The sequence below is a fragment of the Calliphora vicina genome, chromosome 2 (assembly GCF_958450345.1).
Source record: "Calliphora vicina chromosome 2, idCalVici1.1, whole genome shotgun sequence".
Lineage (NCBI taxonomy): Eukaryota > Metazoa > Arthropoda > Insecta > Diptera > Calliphoridae > Calliphora > Calliphora vicina.
Window position 1 is genome coordinate 21,786,995 of NC_088781.1, and position 17,185 is coordinate 21,804,179.

Consider the following 17,185-nt stretch of genomic DNA (forward strand, 5'->3'; position numbering starts at 1 on the left):
AATTTTATTAAAAGGAAATTAAAGGTAAAAATGTATCAATGTGCCTTTAATGAGTACTGAATATCAATCTGTGAAAAACCATGTAAAATTATGAATGCAACTCTTCAAAGTAAATTTTCCGTAAACCAGTAGGATGCCTAAAATTCGCTATAATGATTATTTTCTCATATTTATATAACTTTCTGAAACCTATGGCAAAAATTGTACATACGGTTGTCATGGAAGATGATCTTTTTCTTTATATTAAGTTGACTTTTTTTATACAGCAAAACGAACATCATATAGTATATAACAATAACAGCCTATTTGGCTTTAATCCCAAAAACTGAAACAGTAAAAATTAACAAAAAAAAGAAAAAAAGTAACCAAAAACCGAAATAAATTCTTTGTATTATACTACTATATAAAACAAGATTTCATTCTGATGTTGGTTTCTGTTACCATCTTTTTTTATTTATTTTATTTCATTTTATTCTTTTTCGGATTGTTTTTTTTTTATTTTTTTGCTTCTGTTGGCTGACTGTTGAATGAATTTATGCCGCTGGGGTTGGTGAATGAAATTCACACTTCGACAATGATTGCTTTCTCACTGCATTAAATGAAATTATAAATAACAAAAGACGTGAAGAGAGATGAAGGTAATGAAGGAGAAATGGAGAGAAAGAAAGAGCAAAGAAGGACGAGACCTATGGTAAAGTCGTAAAGGAAGATGTTAAAATTATTAAACGTAAAATGATTGTTGTAGAAGGAAGATATTCAAACATACTCATCAGATAGATAGATCTTTATAAATATGTATGTAAGAACATTAAACTAAATAAATGGCTGCTTGGCTGGCTGCTTAATTCAAGGGGTTGGTTGGCATGGGTTGCTTATAAAAGCTGGCACAATGATTTTCGTCTTGGCTGAAATTTAGAATTTCACTTTTGTGTGTTGGAAAAAAAAGGTGATTTCGTTTAATTTTTTATTATATTATTTCGTTTTTTTTCTTTATTTTGTTGAATGACTGACTATAAAACAAGTGAAATGTGAGTGAGTGAGTGAGTGTGAGGATATGCTGTGTATGTTATGTAGTATAAATGGCTAAGTGTGTTTGTACATTTATCCATTTAATGTGTTTTGTAGTACAACAAGTGCTTTGTACTTTTACTCGTTGTATTAATGCCACAATGAGTTTTTCATCACATTTTAATTTCATGGTTTGCTTCCTCAGCACTTCGTGCTTTTTCAAACGTTTTTTCGAAAACATACTCCAACATACCGACTTAATCGTATTTTGTATATGTGCTAGTAATAGGACCAACTAAATAAGGGAAATATTTGGTAATAAACCACATTCAATTTTAGAATCTTAACCTCCACCAGGAACGAAAATTAAGCCAATTACACTCAATTTTTACTACAATAGCAACAATTTTATCAGAATCACCATGTTTGCTTAAACCAGTGATCGTGTCCTTGATCGGAAATCAAATACATATAACATGAATGTGGACGGTGCTCAAAAGGGAAACATATAGGAGATTGTTTATCAAAAACACAATTACATTTTATTCAACTTTAAAAATCCATTTATCAACGTGGCATGTTATATTTTTGCCGACTACTGGCTTAAACTAATGAGCATAAACCGGGGCACAAACATTTATCGGCTTTTTACACAAACACAACAATAAAACTTTCAACAAAGAGTCAACAATGTTTACATACATTTCTAATTTAAAATATTTCTGTTGGATCTCTGGCATAACTGCGAACTAACACAAAACATGTTACATTACTAGCTTCAAAATTATAGGGACTGCTGTAGTTCTAAACTTTTATGGAAAGGCGGTGTTCTAAAAGTGCACAAATTGAAAACTCTGCGACTGGACATGAAATTTCAAAAGCTTTGACAACAGTGTGCTAAAGTGTTCCTCAATTTTTTCAAGACAAGTGATCGAGTCTTCAATAACTCCCATTAAATTTGAAGCAATTGGTCGTTTTTGGGTTCCTAAATTGTATTTTCTCTATCATGTTCTGAAGTCTAATTTCGAAGGGAATCCAATTGTAGTTAGAGAACGACCTTTTGTTGGATACCCTCCCCTATCTACTGATACCTTAGACCTATCATTAATGATTGTAATGTCTAATACTTACTCCCATCCATTATTGTTTTCCGAGCTTGAAAAAATTAATGGTGGTGTATTACCAGAAGTACATATTCTTATTAGCTTAAATATTAGAATTAATGAAATGAAGTAAAGACTCACCACCTTAATTGTTTCCACTACTGCCTCAAATTCAATGCATTGAGGCATTGGCATCACAGGCCAGGATTACATCTTCTGTAGCCCCAACAGAGGACAGGAGAGCACTCTCTTCGGCTGGAGGTGCTGTCTTCTCATGAGCCATAAAGCTTGAGGCAATCATAAAGCTCATGTTTTACGGTAGCTCGACCTTTGCTATTGTTAGGGCCGCTGAGCTAAACTGCGCTTCTTACCTCGTAAGCTGGGCTTCCGACTCTGAAGCCCAAGGTTATTGCACCAGGCCAATGTTCAGGTTCTATTCGGCTAAGAGTACCCAAAGGTTATTTGTAGCACATTTTGAGTGTTGCAGATTTATTAGCAATATATTAATCTTCATTGTCTCTATTTATGGAGGGTTCGGAGAGCTTCATATTTTTAAGCAGAGAGTTTGCCTCTTCAATCTCATCCGCTTCACCTCGTACCTGTGGGCCGGAATACCTTTACTTTAGTATCCCTCATCCCAAAGAATAGCTTAAGTTCCGCTTTCTTAAGCTCGACTAACCCAAATTCGGCGATGGCGACCAGTCATCCAAATAAATGTTGGGATTTTGCAGCATTAAACACTCCAACATTTTATTTGCATCGGTTAACATCTTTGATAATCGAATTCGTGCACACGGTCTCACAAGAATTTCTTGAGCAGGGATCAGTTTAAGACTTAAACCTTCCCATGCACCGCTAATCTTTGCTAAGAAAGTCCTTTGAGAACTCGTCCATACATTTCATCACCCTATATGAATTTCACCAGTGTCAAAACGTGGTGCCGTGCTAGTCCTATTAGCGAGCAAGTGTTCCGTAACAATCTCAGTTAATTTGGACTCGATAGCACCCCATTCTGTTACCACAGGATTAATTCTATCGCCCAGAGCCACTAGAAGGTGATCTTTCGCCACTAATTCCTCTTCTGGCAGGAAAAAGGGAGTAGTGCTTATAGACATTCGATTTGAAATTTTCCTACATTGAAAGTGACAGGAAAGTCTTCAGCAGGAAGCTTGTTTCACATATTTTCATATCGTAAACTGTCCAATCGACCATAAAAGGAACAATTTGGATAGCCAATAATCACTTTCGCTCTCTTCTAAACGCAGTCAAGAAATTCCAAAATAGAATTTGAAGCACCGGCCCACACACAAGAGATGATTTCCATTTTCAGTCGGATACAGATGGTTTACAAAGTGAGGAGATCTGATGGAGCGAAGTTATTCCTACACCTTTTCACCAAATCTTCAGTTGAATACCCCACGCACAGTGGCGCTGATTTGAGTTTTTTCGTTACAAACCAAATGAGATAATCAAAAAAGGCATATGATAGACAATTGATCAGCCTATGAAATGAAGAGTTAGCAAAGTTGAAATTTGTGGAAAAATCAATTTTATGGAAAGTGAAGTTAAATATTTTTTATTTTTTTTTTGTTTCTTTTTAAAGGCTTTTATGATTTAAAATTATTCCAGAAAATATTAAAAAAAAAATTTTTTTTGAGAAAAAAAATTTTGTTTGATTTTTCACGGTCATATGTCATTTTTGAAACCATGTCTTTTTTCAAAATTCTACCTCTAGCAAAAAATGCGACAAGGACAGGCAGCTGGGAATATTTGCATTAGGTAAATGAATAATCAAAGAACTTATTTTGAAAATATGGCAAATATATAAATTGATAGTTTTTTTTATTTTCCTTCAAAGTTGAGAAATATTGCAAAAATGGATAGTTGGTAAATATCGATTTAGCTGGACAAATACAAAGTCAACAGTACAATTTTTGTTTATTTTTTTCCTAATAAATATATCTATCAAAAGAATCAAAAATAATGACGATTAGTTATATAGTTTTCGATATATTGTATCTGAAAGCGGACCAAATTACCTAAAAATTTTCTGTTTTTTTTTTAAATGAAAATCAGTCAACTTTGAAGGGCTATATCTTCTGAACCAAATCGGATTGTAATAAGAGCAGCATTTTTGAAATCGTTGGATAATTTACTGTAAAATAGGTTTATTCAATATTTTTTTAGAGGCACATGAAATTTTGATTTTTGAAACCTCACTTGTTCTACGTGCCACGGTTACCCTTGATAACTTTCGCTCTCTTCTGTACGGTGTCAAGAAATAATGAGGAGATTGTTTCAGAAAACCGATTCATTTGACACTTGATTCATTTGACACTTGAAAAATACATTTAGTCTAGTGGTCATCACACTGTATTCTCATGGCCAACCCTACGGTCACCAATAAAAACTTCACTCTCCTCTGTACGCGGTCAATAAATAGTGAGGAGAACAGATGGAGCAAAGTAATTCCTACACCATTTCAAAAAACCTTAAATGCTTCTTTTGACACTTGAAAAATGTGTTAATCCAGAGGACATCACACTGAGAAAACTCATATCCAGAACATCAATATTTACACCACCCAAAATACAAATGAAAGAACATGATCAGTCCTGCGTTACTGTCTCAATATGCAACATTGAGTCTTGAGAGCATTGTAAACGACTTGGTTTACACAATCCCATGAGAGATTGTCTCAAGATCCTGATTAAGCGTTTCATTCATGTTTGCCTAATTGACCACCGCAGTTATGCCATCTATCCCAGGAGACTTATTTACTTATTTAAATCTTTTATATTTCTCGTATAAATTTATCTAAATTCAGCTGACTTCGCACAAACTTGAAACTTATCTTGCTCTCCTTAATCCACTTGGTTCCATTAAGCATCTCACAAAAAGCCAACGCTGAAAATTATTGCTTAGTAATGATATTTTTCAAAAGCAAATCTAATATCATCAGTAACAACAATAACAGCAGCACCGGCAGTGCTAGTAATGTGTAGTAGCAGCAACGGCATGACCAACCAATGTAAAAATACACATAAAAACAACAACAAAAAAAATAATCAAGAATATCAAATACGTGTTGTTATTTGATGAGAATTTAATATCCTTCAAATGAAAAGGTCATTTTCTATTGTATATATGTAAAAGGAATAAACGAAAAAAACTGCTTAAATTTTAAATGATTTTCTATTAAACCATCATAAAAAGAAAAGTTTTGTTTGCAATAGTAAATGTATTACACTTAGTTTATAATGAATATTATTAAATTTAAGTTTCTAAATGACGTTAAGGACACTGGTATTAAATATATCGAATTTAGTAGAAACAACAATGTTCTAAGACAGCAAATGGACATTAGAAAAAGTACTGTTCATTATCAATATTTTTCATTCCCCAACAATCACATAGCTCGTTTAAAGCAATATGTTTTAAAAAACTTTTGTATGACTTCCAAATAAATTTAAATTCAATTTCCCTATTTGTAAGCACTACCAGCATAAAATTCTTATCACTACAAAACAAATTTCTTAATTATTTGTCGCTACAAATTTCCTTAACAACAATCGTAAAAAAGAAAACTTTCTTACAAGGTAAATCCCAGAGTTTTTAATTGATGTCATCTTTTCGTTTTTCTTTACATTTATTTAATCTCTTTTTTTATCAAATATATATTTTAACAACCATATGATTTCATTCTTCCATTGAACTCCCCTAGCACTTTGCTGTGTGTTGGTTGTGCCAATCATAAAGTTTCCATTCCATCTTTTTGTTTCCTTTGCCAAACTTAGAAAATCTGCTTTGCAACAAGACAAAAACGTATGAAAAGTGGAGAAAAAAAAACAAACACACACACACAAAGAATTGAGGGAAAGTTTTTAGAGCACAAATTAAATTTCAGTTATTAAACCATCAATTCAATACACAATTAAGAAGTTCAAAGTTTTACAAAAAAGTAAAAATATTGTACAAAAAAGGAAAAAAGAAATAAAAGTAAAAAGCCAAAGTAAAGTAAACTTTTGCGTTATGTAAACTTTTGACAAAAGTGCCAAAAACTTTGGCAACGTGTTTTTCTTATTTCTAACTACTTCTGTTACTTGTATTAAAAATCAAAAATAAAGCAAAAGATGCAGTAAATATGAAAACGTACGTTTAGTTGGCAGTTGATAATTTTAAACTCATACGAGTATGATTCTTCCCTCTGCAAATTGTTTAGAAATTTATAAGTGTTTTAAGATTTCTTTTTGTTTAATAATTCTTAAAGCTAAATTGAAAACAATTAGGTTTAGAATTTTTCTGTTTTATTAAATAATTTTTTTTTAATTTAATTTTTGCTTCCTAAAAGTATGCTATATTTAATTGAAATTATACGAATAGTCTATTCTGCTGTCACCCTGTATATTTCCAAAAGCACAGATCTTTTGCTAATTTTCTGTTATTTTTTAAATAAGTAAACAAAACTATTTATTGACATTACTCACAGATAGATCCTTCAATAATAACTTAATATTTTTAAAACAAAGTAGAAGTGATCACAGTTTTAGCATTTTGTTTAATGCTATTGGAAGTTATTTCTAAAATTCATACAAAATATAATTTTTCATAAAAACTTGAAGTGATCACATATGAATTCAGATGATAAGTGGCACACAAATACTTAAGGTAGGGTCACACATGGCAAATATTTGCTCAAAAAAACGTAACCATTTTTTTAGTATAAATTTGTTTGACGTGTTTACTCTTACAAGTGTTTTGTAAGATCAAAATAAAACAAAATTTTGTGTTTTGAATCATCCTAAGTAAAATAAGTTTTTGAAATAAATAAAAGAATTCAAATGTATTTTATTTAGTGATTACGTCTTTTTCGTCAAATATTTGTCATGTGTGACCCTACCTTTAGTCTTGATATGGTATCTGAGTATCTCTGGTATATAAGCATATTTCTACCCACAATGTGCACACCTTCCAGTCGTACATAAGAAGGTTAAAATACCGACAAAAAAGACGACGTACTATCTCAGCCGTGAAGGATTAATTGGTATGGTGGCTGTTTACCTATGTAATTTTGGACTCTCTTATTAACTTTGTAAACAAGCGTTTAATCTAGAAAAAGGCATAGATCTGTGATCACTCATATTTCTGACCAAAAATAATTTTTTCATATGAAAATTCCAAAAATCTAAAATCCTTATTATCTTTGTCAACAAGTGTTTAATCGATAAAAGCGGCGAGATCTGTGATCACTCATATTTATGATATGAGATCACTCATATTTATAATATAATAAACTCAAAAATCGAAAATCTTTAATAACTTTGTAAATACGAGTTTATTCTAGAAAAGGACCTCGATCTGTGATCACCCATATTTCTAACCAAAAATCGATTTTTTACATGAAAAAACTCAGAAATCTAAAATCCTTAATAACTTTGTAACAAAACGTTTAAACGAGAAAAGGAACTCGATCTGAGATCACTCAGATTTCTGACCGGAAATCGATATTCAGTATGAAAACCTAAAAATCTAAAATCCTTAAAAACTTTGTAAATAAGCATTTAATCAAGAAAAGGATTTTGATCTGTGAAAAATTAATTTTTCATACGAAAAATCTTAAATGATTGATAAGTTTGTAAACAAGCTTTTAATGTGATCATCGAAAATCTAGAATCCTTAATAACTTTGTAAAAAACCGTTTAATCAAGAAAAGAAACTCGATCTGTGATCCCTTGTATTTCTGACCAAAAATCGATTTTTCATATGAAAAAACTCAAAAATTTTAAATTGTTAATAACTTTGTAAAAATGCGTTTAATCGAAAAAAGAAGCTTGATCTGTGATCACTCATATTTCGGTTTTTCATTTAAAAAAGCGTTTAATCAAGAAAAGAAGATCGATCTGTGATCCCTTGTATTTCTGACCAAAAATCGATTTTTTATATGAAAAAACTCAAAAATCTAAAATCCTTAATAACATTGTAAATAAGCGTTGAATCAAGAAAAGGAGCTCGATCGGTGATCACTCATATTTCTGACCAAAAATTTATTTTTCATATGGAAAAACTCAAAAATCTAAAATCCTTAATAACATTGTAAATAAGCGTTGAATCGAGAAAAGGAGCTCGATCGGTGATCACTCATATTTTTCACCAAAAATCGATTTTTCATATGGAAACACTCAAAAATCTAAAATCCTTAATAACATTGTAAATAAGCGTTTAATCAAGAAAAGGAGCTCGATAGGTGATCACTCATATTTTTCACCAAAAATAAATTTTTCATATGAAAAAACTCAAAAATCTTAAATCCTTAATAATTTTGTCAATAAGCATGTAATAAAGAAAAAGAGCTCGATCTGTGATCACTCATATTTTTCACCAAAAATCGATTTTTCATATGGAAAATCTCAAAAATCTAAAATCCTTAATAACATTGTAAATAAACGTTGAATCAAGAATCGATTTTTCATATGGAAAAACTAAAAAATCTAAAATCCTTAATAACATTGTAAATAAGCGTTGAATCAAGAAAAGGAGATCGATCGGTGATCACTAAATTTTTTCACCAAAAATCGATTTTCATATGGAAAAGCCCAAAAATCTAAAATCCTTAATAACATTGTAAATAAGTGATTAATCAAGAAAAGGAGATCGATCGGTGATCACTCATATTTCTGACCAAAAATCGATTTTTTATATAAAAAAAACTCAAAAAGCTAAATCCTTAATAACTTTGTCAATAAGCTTTTAATTGAGAAAAGGAGCTCGATCTGTGATCACTCATATTTTTCACCAAAAATCGATTTTTCATATGAAAAAACTCAAAAATCTAAAAATCCTTAATAACATTGTAAATAAGCGTTTAATCAAGAAAAGGAGCTCGATCTGTGATCACTCATATTTCTGACTAAAAAATTATTTTTCATATGAAAAAACTCGAAAATCTAAAATCCTTAATAACATTGTAAATACGCGTTTAATCGACAAAAGGAAATCTATCTATAATCACTCATATTTCGTTCCTAAAATCGAATTTTCATATTAAAAATCTCAAATGAAATCCTAAATAACTTAGTAAATATGCATTTAATGGAGAAAAGGAGATAGATCTGTGACCACTCATATTTCGATCAAAAAATCGATTTTTCATGAAAAATCTCAAAAATCTAAAATCCTTAATTACTTTGTAAAGAGTTTAACCGACAAAAGGAAATCGATCTGTTTCGATCAAAAAATCGATTTTTCATATGAAACTACTCAAAAATCTAAAATCCTTTATAACTTTGTAAATAAGCGTTTAATCTAGAAATGGAGCTTGATCTGGGATCACTCATATTTCTATTAAAAAATCGATTTTTCATATGAAAAAACTCAAAAATCTAAGGATTTTAGTAAATAAGAGTTTATTCGACAAAAGGAAGTTGATCTGTGATCAATCTCGAATAAAGAATCGAGATTTTATATGAAAAAACCCAAAATTATAAAATCTTTAATAACTTTGTAAATAAGCGTTTAATCGAGAAAAAGAGCTTGATCTGTGATCACTCATATTTCTGAACAAAAATGGATGTTTCATATGAAAAATTCCAAAAATCTATTTCGTAACAATATCAAAAAAACTCAAAAATCCTTAATATCTCTGTAAATAAGCGTTTTATCGAGAAAAGGTCCTAACTTCGCAAATAATTTGTGATCACTCATATTTCCTATAAAAAATCGATTTCTCATATCGAGAAAAGAAGCTTGATCTGTGATCGCTCATATTTCTGACCAAAAATGGATGTTTCGTATGAAAAAATCCAAAAATCTATTACGTAACAAAAATAGAATTTTCTAAAATCCTTAATAACTTTGTAAATAAGCGTTTAATTGACAAAACGTAATCAATCTGTGATAACTCATATTTCGGATAAAAAATTGATTTTTCACATAAAAAAACTCAAAAATCTAAAATCCTTTATAACTTTTTAAATAAGCGTTTAATCGAGAAAAGTAGCTCGATATGTGGTCACTCATATTTCTGACCAAAAAACAATATAAAAAAACCTAAAAATATAAAATCCTTCATAACTTTCAAAATCGCTGTTTCATATTAAAAATCTCAAATAACTAAAATCCTAAATAACTTTGTAAATAAGCGTTTAATCGAGAAAATGTGCTCGATCCGTAATCACTCATATTTCGATCAAAAAATCGATTGTCATGAAAAATCTCAAAAATCTAGAATCCTTAATTACTTTGTAAATAAGCGTTTTATCAAGAAACGGAGATCGATCTGTGATCATTTATATTTCTGACCAAAAATCGATTTTTCATATGAAAAACCCCACAAATCTTAAATCGTTAATAACTTTGTAAATAAGCCTTTAATCGAGAAAAGGAGCTCGATCTGTGATCACTCATATTTCTGACCAAAAATCGATTTTTCATATAAAAAAACCAAAAATATAAAATCCTTAATATCTTTGTGAGTAAGCGTTTAATCGAGTAAAGGAGCTCGATCTGTGATCAGTAATATTTTGTACAAAAAATCGATTATTGTTTCTAGAAGTTGAGTATTATTTGAGGCTTGCGTAAAAAATATTACAAAATAATTTGAATAATCGGACAGTTTGGTACATGACATTTTTCTCACTAAGTCATTGATTTCACAATAATACCATGTTCTGACGAGCGGTTGAATTACTTAATTCACGATCTGAATTACTATTGCGAAACAACTCGTTCTCACGACAGATTCGTAATTTAATTTGACATTTATTTCTTCTTGTTTTATTTTTGTTTCCTTGTTTTCTTTTGATTTTTCTGATTTTTTGGTGCGAATTTTAAATTTGTGTTTTGGCAATGGAGGAAAAAGGTAAGAAAAAATATAAAATTGTAATAGCAATTAACAAAATAAATTATTTAATTATTATTTTCATTATTAGAAAAAAGAAAAAGTGCTAGCAAGTGGGACCAGTGCACTATAGTTCAAAGTATCACTTTTTCCGTGCTAAATTCAAATTTCGAAGTTGTTATTATTCATTATTTTTTGTTGTCAATCTGTTACTAAAACTCCAATACAATCAAATTCGCAATTGGTTTTTGTAAAATACAAAATACTGCTTGACAGCACGCCTTCAAAGTCAAAGTTTCGATACATTTTTAAAAAATTGTGAATAGTATCAATATTGTATTGTAACTTTTAACCGTTAATTGTGGATAGTGTGTGAATAATTTAAATAATGTTTAAAATGGAAAACAACGAGACGTCTAAGTACTTAATTTTTCTTACCTAAATATTTGGAAACTATTTCCCTTTATATTAAAAATTACAATTTTTAAACATAACCTTAAAATAATTTCTTTTGATTACAAAACATTAATTTTATAGAAGCTTTTAAAAAAATGTTAACGTTTGTTAAACTTGAAATAAAAAGAAATAAATATACTTAAATGTTGTGAATTCATTTCACTTTATTTCATACTGCGCATTTTTGCGCTTTCTGAGTAATTTAATTTTTTCTAGATTACTGTGCTATAAAAAAATTAACTTTTTGAAATTTGGCTAAAAGAACGCCCAAAAGACACAAAGTATGATGCTATTATTAAATATATTTGTGAAGAAAATTAATGCTCCTGTTATTCCTAAGGGCTGTATGAAATTATTGGATGAAAAAGTCCGCCATTTTGTCTACAATTACTTAAAAGTAAAATGTCAAAAATGCAGAATAAAGGAAGATAATTTTCGAAATGAAAACACTATATGGCTTAATGGTGATACATTCTTTCAGATTTGTATCTTTGGTTACCAATGACATCCACAGTAGACAAGGATAAGACACAGACGAAAAAATAGAATCGTTTTAAAAATTGAACATACCCTAATACATATCCTAATATGGCGACCCCAGGCCGCACCCCTGGTGGGCTCATGCGGTCAAAATTTAAACTCGTCAACACTTCTTCTTTGCGCATGTCAAATTTTATTCAAATCTAACTAAGGACTAAGGATTTAGAAATTACCGATTTATTTCCCACTTTTATTCTATACCACTGTGCGAAGTTTTATCTGATTAATTGAAGTTAATATATATTGAATCAAATGTGTTTACAAAATGAATTACTGATTCAACTAATTTGACTGAAAACTAATATGAAATAAATTTCTTCTAATCAAAAGCAATGAATTTACTTTATTTTTCTCCTGATGGGTTAATGGTCGACAAAGGGTTAATTTTTTCTTAAATTTGTTGAAAATATAAGTATTTCTACCTATGGTCCAATTTTGGTATCAAACAGTAGAATACTTTAATAGTTATTAATTTCGCACGGAAAAAGTGATACTTTGAACTATAGTGCAGTGCAGCGAGCGCGCGTTAATAGAGGTATGGGTCGGAAAGATGGTTGAGTTGCGTGGCGTCCGACAAAATAGTCAAATTTTGCTGGAAGTGATGGCAGAACTTGACCTGCACGGATACAAATATATTTTTTTTTATAGATTTTTAATTATTTTTAAATAATTTATTTAATACAAATATGTTTATATGAAATTATTTTTTTTTCTTCGTTTTGTTTTGGTACTTTTTTTTGGACAGCTGACATTGACAAAACACGCGATAAAAATTAGAGATGAGACTGATTTGTTAGTAATTCGTAAGGTAATACAAACTGAATTACGTACGAACAAGGTAATTCGCACTTGAAATTTTGTATGGCGAATCATGTAATTCAGTTCATAATTGGGGGTTGAATGGCGAATGAGAGCGTGAATGACGAATAATGCTGTCGTGAGAACGGGGTATAAAACTAATTTTCGTCATTCGACCTTGACTATCTTCGCAGTTGTTTACACAAATATAGAATGTTTTATTTTTTAATACTATCGAACTTTTCGAATATTGACTTAATGATCACTAATAGTATTTCTGTCCAATTGTTTTTGTTTTTTTATTTTTGAAATTCAACAGATTGAGAAACTATACATCCGTACATATATCTGTATTGGTTTTTTTACAATATTATTTTTCAAATAAAAGACTTATTGCCCCTGTGTATATTTAAGACTGAAAAGTTGGTGTACGTTGTGCCAGAGCATCGGGCACTCATAAAAATACACAAAATAATAAAAGAAAACGATATAATTAATTTAATTTTGTTGACATCTGTTAATTCCCAAAATATCTACACACACGGATACATTTACATTAGACTGGCCCCGAAAAAACTGTACAATTTTGTTTATAGTCCAGACAGTACCTCGTCCGACTGCTATTTTTTTCGATCGATGCAGATCGCTCTATGTTGAATGCACTTCACTGAATAAGGTTTAGAACAGAGAGGTTTATAACAGAGTTCTTGGCCTCAAAAGATAAGCTGTTCTTTTGGATCGGAATACTTATGTTGCCAGAAATATGAGAAAAGATAGATAGCATTTTGACACAATTTCTCTAAATGACCGCTTCAGATATTTGCAATGTTCCCTCCCCAAATTGTCCACTGGGTTATTGCTACATTTGTGTTTGTCACTTGTTTCTTGTGCAAACCAGTACATTGTCGTTCAATGTGCGGCATTTAATGGAAATGACTTCGTCACAGTTAATAATATTTGAATACAATATTTTGGCTTTCAAATCGCACAAGCGACACTCGACAGCAAGATCTGCCCCACAATTCTTTGGATGGTGTTTGAAAATCACAGCTCCCACTAAAATTCATACACACTCACTCACAATAAATCCATTTGAATTAAAATTCATGATGTTGTATCTGGTGAGAATGATACGAGCAATAAAAAATATTATGTGTGTGATTTACAATAAAGATACAAAACAAAAATATAAATAAAAGATTGAAATTTATAAAACGAAAAAAAAATAAAAATAAGAAAAAAGCATATTTTTGCTTTTCCATAGTTCAGATAAAGATACCGAATGTTGTGTTTTGGGGACAATATTTATTCATTTGATTGTTGTTGATTTTCTAATTCTTTTGATTGGAAATTATTAAAGAAAAAAAAAATAGAAAAACAACAAAAGTATGAGAAAAATAAATTTGGCGCGTTTTTTTTTCTTTTTGAATTTATCTTATTTGTTTGTTATTTGATTTGTTTTAGAACAAAAATTAAGTGGCCGTATTTTGTTGTGCTTTTGATTTAGGTAAATATTTGGAGAATTTGCTGGCGTTTGACTAGTTGTCTGAAAGACGTGTGAGATTAAGGTGCTATAAAAATATTTAACGTTTTCGTGTCTGAACTCGCTAAATAATTTTGTGGCTAGAAAATAGAATGTCCGCTGAAAATATGTGTTCGCAATAAGCTGACACATACACCCCCACCATTATTTTACAATTTTAATGGCCAATGACACTTTCTATGTGTAATTTTTTTTGAATTTTTATTTTCAAAAAGAGCAAACAATTTTTTCGTAAAGACTTCTTTACTATAAAATACTGCACAGCAAGTGCAAAAAAAATAAAATGAAAGAAATTACTGTGCATTTTTAATGTGTTCTTTTTCCATTAAATATTTTTCTTCCATGTTCTTTAGTCAGTCACTTGTAGCCAGCAAAGTGTTTCTTTCGCGGTTCGTTACGTTTTTTTTTTAATTCCTGTGTGTGTTTTTCTTCGGTCATTCGCGTAGTCATCCCGCGCTATTCGAAAGTGTTTTTCCTCTTAGAGAGCAACAACAAAAAAAAATAATATTTTAAAGAAAAGTGTTTTTATATATAATTTCCATGTTTTTTCTTATAATTCCACTGATTGCGGAAAAGTGCTGTATGGAAATTAGTCTAAAAATAAAAAGGAAAGAATAAATAAAAAATAAATAAAGTCAAATCCATTAATACAAAGTGTTTTTAAGAAATTTTGTAAATAAATTTAAAAGTTATAATAAAGGGGAAATGAAATGAAATAAAAAAAAATATAAAATTTAAATTAATATTTTGGTGGTAAAAATAATTAAAAAAATATTTTAAATATTAAATAAAATTTAAATACAAATTCATAAACCCTGCAAATATAAAATCGAAAACAGGCGCACTTTGGATACCTTTCAAAAAAAAGTAAGAATTTATTAAGAATATAATCTACTCTAGAATGACCTAAGCCAAGCCTGTTAAGTTATCCCAATTTTAACCTTAACTTAAAACCTAACGAAAGAAAAACAAAATATATTTTCTTTCAGAATAGACATTTTATTATTACTATGATGATATTGACCAGGAATACTTGTATATAGTGTAGTCGGAAAGGTAATGAAATATATAATACAGTGAAAATACAAAACATACAAACAATATCATGATCTAGAGTTATCAGGTTGGTCCGAAAAGTTTGTCGAAAATTGGGGTTTTGGAGTATTTTTAAATATATTTTATAAATTGTTACATTTTTACCTTTAAAAAATTTCCTCTTAATAAATCGGATTCTTTTAAATTACAATTAGCGCCAGCGCCACCTCCTAGCGATTTCCAGAAGCACTCAAACGTTCTATTTCCGTAATTATCACCACAGCTATTATTGTCATTCTTATAAGTAGGGTCGGATTTTCTCGCATTTATTATTGGAAAATATGCTACAAAAAAAATCAAAATATGACCTAAAAATTTAAAAAAAAATTGTGTAGAAACATAAAATAAATTAGTATGGATCGCGCAATGTTCAAAAAATACATAACAGAGTTCCCAGCAGTTAAGAATCTTTAAATTATACCTGGAATTAAACAGTTAAAGTTTTAACTATTTCTTTTTTTTCTGACAAAAGGTTGGATATATAAATTATAATATCTTAGTATGAATACTTGTTTAATGCCATTACGTTTAGAGCTTCTATCTTGCGACTTGCCTTTTAAAATCATCAGTAATTCAAAAAAGGATTACTCTGATTAGGACGGAAGTGTAAAAAATAATCACGTAGCTAGTTGTGTAACTAGTTGTCACCCTAAATGATACCTAAAATCACTAGTCCAGTATAGTATCCTAAATTAACCCTTTCAGACATTTTGTCCAATATATTGGACGTTTGGATTTTTCCTTTTAAAGTCATGTAGCGTTGACCCAATTGGATAGATTTTTACAGTTAATAGCGTTATCAAAAGAGTGTTTACTAGATTGTATATATATGTGATTTAAACATCTAATTTGTCATTGGTTTTTGTTAAATTAAGTTATTTTCATAAGTACGTCAGTGTTCTATAAGTATGTGTTAGACATAGTTATTTAAAATGATAATTACATTATTTTAAACTCTAAAAAAACGTGTAAGTATTAAGTGAGTATTAGTTTAGATATTTGTGTATTAATTGCAATTAATTACATTAATTTTTAAAAAATTATTTATGAGATACATGTCCTTTAAGAAAATTCGCCCAATATCTTTGACCTCACCTGGCAGGCATATGTGATGATTTACCTATAATTTGACTTCATATTCTTAATTAGCAGCCTCAAATTAGCTTACACTGAAGTTTTCTATCTCAACTAATTCTATTTAATGTCTGAAAGGGATAATCTTTCGATCTCTTATAAATCGAAATTGCAATAAAACAAATGTGAATGATTTCGATACATTTAATGAATTTGTTTGAAGCAAAATGTTTAGAAATCATAATTGTCAATTGCTGATAGAGAAATGAAAAAGATTTGCCAGTTTATCGATTATTATTATTATTATTATAAACTATTCAAAAAGTACCATTGCAATAAGGAAATAGTACCATTGATTATCACTTTTAAATTCACATTCACTAAACCATAACCTAATAAACTAAATTTGTTTCTATAATACTTAATATTTAATAAATTATCACAAAACCGAAACCGATCGGTTTTTAATTTTTTGAAAACGAAACCGCGGTTTTGAAATTCTTCGATTTTTTGGAAACTCTAGGTCCATTATTATAGGAAATTCAAAAAAGTACCATTAGAATTAAAAAAAAATTACCAAAAAGTCTCCCCCTATAATTCTCCATCACTTAGGACCATATACGCCTAATTTCATATTTTTATGCCCATTATTACAGAAAATTCAAAAAGTACCATTAGAATATAGAAAAAGTACCAAAAAGCAGCCACTTGTGGATTCCGACTCACTCCGGT

The 17,185-nt window shown here is 29.7% G+C and overlaps 1 protein-coding gene across 1 annotated transcript; it reads right to left on the reverse strand.

Annotated features, from left to right (window-relative positions):
- Positions 1–2,785: 2,785 nt before the first annotated feature.
- On the reverse strand, positions 2,786–3,226 carry LOC135949956 (uncharacterized). Its single transcript, XM_065499417.1, has 2 exons — positions 3,034–3,226; positions 2,786–2,976 (listed from the first exon to the last, which is right to left on the reverse strand). Exons 1-2 carry the CDS (start codon positions 3,224–3,226, stop codon positions 2,786–2,788), a joined length of 384 nt encoding a protein of 127 aa, XP_065355489.1.
- Between the last annotated feature and the right edge of the window lie 13,959 nt (positions 3,227–17,185).

Excerpts from the sequence above, each read along its gene's own strand:
- LOC135949956 (XM_065499417.1), bottom strand. The coding sequence starts at position 3,226 with ATGTCTATAAGCACTACTCCCTTTTTCCTGCCAGAAGAGGAATTAGTG. Across the intron at positions 2,977-3,033 it reads GGCACCACGTTTTGACACTG|CAAAGATTAGCGGTGCATGG; the intron begins GTGAAATTCATA and ends GGACTTTCTTAG.